The sequence below is a fragment of the Alosa alosa genome, chromosome 18 (assembly GCF_017589495.1).
Source record: "Alosa alosa isolate M-15738 ecotype Scorff River chromosome 18, AALO_Geno_1.1, whole genome shotgun sequence".
Lineage (NCBI taxonomy): Eukaryota > Metazoa > Chordata > Actinopteri > Clupeiformes > Clupeidae > Alosa > Alosa alosa.
In genome coordinates, this window is record NC_063206.1 from 7,290,530 (window position 1) to 7,296,529 (window position 6,000).

The 6,000-nt window shown below is 45.2% G+C and overlaps 1 protein-coding gene across 6 annotated transcripts in view; it reads right to left on the reverse strand.

Annotated features, from left to right (window-relative positions):
* ank3a (ankyrin 3a) overlaps positions 1-6,000 on the reverse strand; it is a 109,765-nt gene that overhangs the window by 33,588 nt on the left and 70,177 nt on the right. For 5 of the 6 annotated variants that reach the window (XM_048269324.1, XM_048269323.1, XM_048269321.1 and 2 more), the window contains exons 10-14: positions 5,903-5,953; positions 4,688-4,791; positions 2,903-2,935; positions 682-906; positions 35-189 (exon numbers count right to left, since the gene is read on the reverse strand). In XM_048269324.1, coding sequence (XP_048125281.1) covers positions 35-189; positions 682-906; positions 2,903-2,935; positions 4,688-4,791; positions 5,903-5,953 — 568 coding nt within the window. The remainder of the gene's footprint in view (positions 1-34; positions 190-681; positions 907-2,902; positions 2,936-4,687; positions 4,792-5,902; positions 5,954-6,000) is intronic. The other variant, XM_048269326.1, reaches the window with a different exon arrangement.

Below are 6,000 nucleotides of genomic sequence, written 5' to 3' on the forward strand. Positions count from 1 at the left end.
ATGAATACACACAGATGTGTGTTAATGACTCTACCCTCGTTCATGCCGTTGAGGAGCGTCAGTAGCTCTTGGGGTCGGCAGTCGTACTGATGCTCTTTCCACGTGTCGCCGTTGTCACTGCGCAGGACGATCAGCTCCCTCTCCTTCCCCCGCATGGAGCCAAAATGGGGGATCTCCACGATCACAGGCCTGAATCAGGGAGACACAGTGCAACTGAGCTACACTCGCAGACATAACAGAGGTGCATTACTGCTAACCATACAACTCAACAGCATGTTCTTTATTGGAGTGTTGCATTTCACATTGTATATGAAATATTTTCAGTGTGAAAAAAAATTTGTCATTGAAACTATTTTTAGAGCCACTAAGCCTGATTACTAATGTACATAATATTGCTTTAATAAGAATCCCTCACCTGAGCCTTTGAAAGAAACGTTGGAAACTGGAGAAAAATCAATACAGTGCAGCACACCACTGCAACACATTTTGCCAAGAACTGTGCTGCCAAGAATTGTGTTGCCAGGTATTGCACTTTTCTTATTTGCCCATTCACAATATTTAGGCTCTTTGGATACCCACCCCATTTTAAGAGACCACTACAGTTTCATTCATAGAATCTAACGGAATCGATCCCCCATGTCAGACACAGTGAGAGCTTCTGAGCCAAAATGGCGGACTCACCCCAGGAACTGTGCGCCGGCAGGACCCATCTCCACCAGCCGGCTGACCAGTCCTTCTCCCTCCACCATGGGTGGCGGGTAGGCCAGACGGTGACGCTTGGCCAGGCGGCACGTGATTCGTGTTGGAGCCTGGCACTTTCTGGGCGGGATGATGATGCGCATGCCGTCGTGGCGACTGCCCCGCATGGACCCGCCCCGAGCGTCCACCATGAAGCTGACCAAGAACCTGCCGGAAGAATAAACGACAGTTTGAGAAAGAGACAGATGAAGAGACAGAGAGAGAGGGAGGAGAGAGAGGGGAGAGAGAGAGATGGAGAGAAAGAGTGAACGAGAGAAAAGAGAGAGAGAGGGAGAGAAGGAAAGACAGATTGTACACCCCACGGCACAGACACAGAGTGAGAACGAACACAATTCATGCTGTGACCACGGAACACCCAAACACACCGACCAAAAGAAATCAAGAATCAAGACAAAGAGAGAGAGGAACAGGAGAGAGCACGGAGAGACCACTGATTAAATAGATTAAAAATAAAAAAATGAGTAGACAAAGAGAGAGAGAGAAAGAAAGGGAATAAAGAGAGAGTTGTTTTTAGGTCTGGGTACATCGCTCTCTGAAAAATGAGATTTGGCAACGCGCATTTTTAGTAATCATTTGTTCTAGGAAGGGAGGAATAAATTAGAGATGACTCTGAGTGTGGCATGCCAGATGCTTTCATACGATCCCACAGCCTCCATCTCCCTGTCGAGCACAACTATAAATTATTAATTTACCACTGGCATTGCCTGGCATTGGGTTCAACGCTGGCACCAGAAAACTCCATCTCAGAGTCCCCTCGCAGAAACACAAGTCACAGTCTACAGTTTACTATGACGAGAGGACAAATACATTTACAGGTGCCTGGATGGCATAACCACAATAAGCGTATTGAAATCTATCGCTATGGTATCAGTGAGTCCGGCTGACTAATGCTAATGCTAATTCCATTGTGTGGAAAGAGCAGCTGCTGTGTATGCCAAAGCCATTACGGCATATATTTCTTTATATTATATTGCAATATATTATATCGCTGTTGTCAGGTGGAAACCTCGTACTGTATCTCCAAATCCATTAGTGTTCAGGAAATTGAAAAAAAAAATATTTCAACATTACGTTTTCAAAAAAAGACAACAACAAATATGGAGTTACGAGTTTTCCACCCGACAGCAGCAATATTATACCTTATGGTATGTATTTAGCTAATATGTATCATAAATGATACAAAGTACAGTAGTCCCTAATCAGGGCTCAGATGCTGTCTGTTCTGTACAAACACTGAATGTTACATACTGAACATCAATAATATTATAATTTATCACTGTTTTCTCATTTGCAAAAACATCTTTATGTGGTGTATCCATATTCAATAGCGAATACAAATGGCATACTATATGATTTTACAGTGTGTGTGTGTGTCTGTATGTTGATTCATTTAAAGCATTGTGATTTTTTAATCAGATGAAGCCCAGCTTTGGTTCTTTCTGTGTGCAGAATGGGTCTCTGTGTACGGCTAGCAGTGCTGTTTCACAGGTGTCATAACTTTTCCTCCGATGTCCTATTCTGATGGACTAGTCAGTGGACTTCAGTGTGTTGACTGGTCATCTAAGTCCACTTACTAAAGTTAATCTCTAGGGGAACTAGGGAGGAGGTTTAATAACGGTACACCGGGCATCGGCTGAAGTACTCCACACGGATGCTGCGAGGCATTGTGCTCTCATGCACTCAGTCAGTCAAGATTGGAGAAAACGACCTGAAGATCACCAGAGAGAAGCTGACTCCAGGTGGACAAATCTGGGCCACATCAGGGCCAGAGTCAGATGGCCTCTGGTTTGGCACATTAGTTTGGTACATTTATGTAAGTCAGAGCTATGCAAAAGCATTTCTACTCAGTCTAGACAATACAGTCAAGATTCCTGCAATCCTGAATAGCAGGTGAGTCTGGCCAGATCAGCGCCAGATCAGAGCCAGAATAAGGCCAGATCTGGACCATAATCAGCGCTACGCAGGACATGCATGATCCGAGGGTTAGAGTGCTTGACACGGTCAGCTACTAGTGGAAGGTTAGGGTGCAACAGAGAAAGAAGTTAGAGTGGAGAAAATCGGGAGAGACGGATGAGAGGAAGGAAATCACAGCAGGGAAGAAGGAAAGTAGGAAAAGGGAGAAATAACCGGACACAGTTTTCACCTGGAGTCATACTGGGGGAGCGGGGAGTTGTAGCTGCAGGAGGAAAAAATGAAAGAAAAAAAAAAAAAAAAAAACAACAGCCAAAAAAACAAAAAAAAAAGAGAGACAGACAGAAAGTGCACGAGGCAAAACAACAAAAACAACAAAACACAAATAAAAACACATAAATGACACATTATTACACTGCGTTCAATAGCGTCGTCATGGCAACGTGGCAATCTAAAACAAAACAACACAGGGATCGCAGAGGCGCTGGAGGGGATCATGAATAAATACACAATACCAGACCCCGCAAGGAACACAGGACAGAACAAACCAAACAATACAAAAGAAGAAGAAATAAAAGTATGTGGATGAAATGTAGAGGAGAAAATAAACACAGCAGAGTAGAGGAGAAAATAAAATGAGGAGAACTTAGCTTCAACATTTAAAACAATCATAAGCAACTTGGCATGTGACACATACAAAACACTCTGCATACAGTGCTGTGTGTGTGTGTGTGCTCAGGATGGCACTGCATTTAAAGCCCGAGGTAACGAAGCCAACATTGCTCATATTTACATCTAATATATCAGGTCACCAGTACAGTGTTTAGGTTCCTTGACACTTTTCTCTACATGACAGTGTGTAAAAGTGTACTGTATGTAAGATGCCAATATGCACTGTAGAGAAAATGCTATGTGCTCTTTAGTAATGGACACCACAGGGAGTATTGGTCTTGTGATGATCTTTGAAATCTGCCCTGGCTGTCCTGCAGCTGCAGATAGATATCCATCTCTGGGAGGAGCCACTGGGATCTAATGATTCAGCACAAATGCCAGTGGACTGTGCCAGAGAGGTAGAGAAAACATCTCTCTTTCTTTATGGCTCTGGACTGTGCTGCAGGGCAGGGCTGTCATACTGCCTGAGCTATTGGACTGGGCTTGGCTGGGTTGTCTGCTATGCTCTGTTGCCGGCCGTCTGGCTAGCTGTGATTCTAGACTTTTCACTGTGTGCTAGCTCTTCAAAGAGTGAGGTTTGTTTTTGCAGCCCAACTCATTCTATAATTCTATTGTGTAGATCTAGAATTCTATGTCTAGAATCATCGAATACCATTCAAAATGGTCACTGAAGTTCAAAGTTCATCAAATGGAACCTTCCGTTAGCAACATTCTAATCCCATATCAGTGTCCTCCTCAAAGGGCTCACAGGAAAGCCATTGCAGATGCTAATATGGCGAGGTACTGCACTAGCGACCGCTAACTCATCACAGGTCAGGAGAAGATTCAGATAAAACCTAGTCTGGTCTAATTGCCGTTTGTAAGTTACAGACATAAATGATGTTCCTGTGTTTAGGGTAACAGAAGCTGTTAAAGAGTACATAAACTGTAACTGCTTTAACCACCAATGCTTATACTAACACTTCTGAAGGAGGAAAGTTCAGTACTTATCTCGCACCTTGTGTCATCACATGTTTGATGAGGTCAGAGCCTTCAGAACAAGGACAATTCTACTTTTATGGCCTCCAACAGCGATACAGGGTCACTATGCTGTACTAGTAGATAGGGAAATTTGAGACACACACACACACACACATAGAGAGGGAGAGAGAGACAGACAAACGAACACACACACACACACACACACACACACACACACACATAGAGAGGGAGAGAGAGACAGACAAACGAACAAACACACACACACACACACACACACACACACACACACACACACACACATAGAGAGGGAGAGAGAGACAGACAAACACAACACACACACACACACACACACACACACACTTACCCAGAGTGGATGGGACTGGAGACGGTATTTGCGTTGTCCACTGTCTCTGGCGTCCAGCTGTATCGCCTCAAACACTCCGACTCCCGCGTTATAGCCAGGTGCTGCTGTGGTACCATACACACACACACACACACACACACACACACACACACACACACACACACACACACACAGGTTCAGTAAACACAAAGAGGCATCATCACACAAAACTCCCCAACCATCCTCCAAACAAACCCTCAAAGTTCCAATAGTGAGTGCAGCATGCTTTTAGAGTGGAGATGAAGGATTTGGGGTTGAGGATGACGATGAGCGCACCCCAGTGATAATGCTGTGTTCTCTGCTGACACCTTCAAATGGGTGCATTACATGGGAATATTTCACTAGCAAGCTGCAAGGGGCGTTCATATGACCAGGCCAGACGTGTATGTGGGGGAGCGCAAACCCAATCTAGAGGACATTCTCACACATGCGCTTACACACACACACACACACACACACACACACACACACACAAACATATAGTATAGTATATATAGTATAGTATATATACTTTTTTGATCCCGTGAGGAAAATTTGGTCTCTGCATTTAACCCAATCGGTGAATTAGTGAAACACACTCAGCACACAGTGAGGTGAAGCACACACTAATCCCGGCGCAGTGAGCTGCCTGCTCCAACGGCGGTGCTCGGGGAGCAGTGAGGGGTTAGGTGCCTTGCTCAAGGGCACTTCAGCCACGGCCTACTGGTCGGGGTTCGAACCGGCAACCCTCCGGTTACAAGTCCAGAGTGCTAACCAGTGGGCCACGGCTGCCCAATATGCACACAGACAGACAGACAGACACACACACACACACACACACACACACACACACACACACACACACACACACACACACACACACACACACACACACACACACACACACACACACACACACACACACACACACACACACACACATTCACATTCCCACACACACACACACACACACACACACGCACACATCCGCACACATTGATATTCCGCCCAAAGCCCCGCCACCCGCTGTGTTCTTGAAGAGGGAAGGGAAGGAAGGGTAAACAAAGCTAGCGGATGGGCCCTGTTGCGTGGAGAATGGACAGCGTGCCGTCTGAATGAAAGAAAGGCCCATGCCGTGTCCTGCGGGTGACATGTGCCACAAGCAAGCTGCACATAAGTGGACATTCAGTTAAGTACCTTATTAGGAGGGTCAATCATATAGGAAATGTCTTTAAAGACATTGTGAAGCTTTGAGTAGAAGAGAAAAGCAGGAGTGAAAATCACTCTGAGAGTAA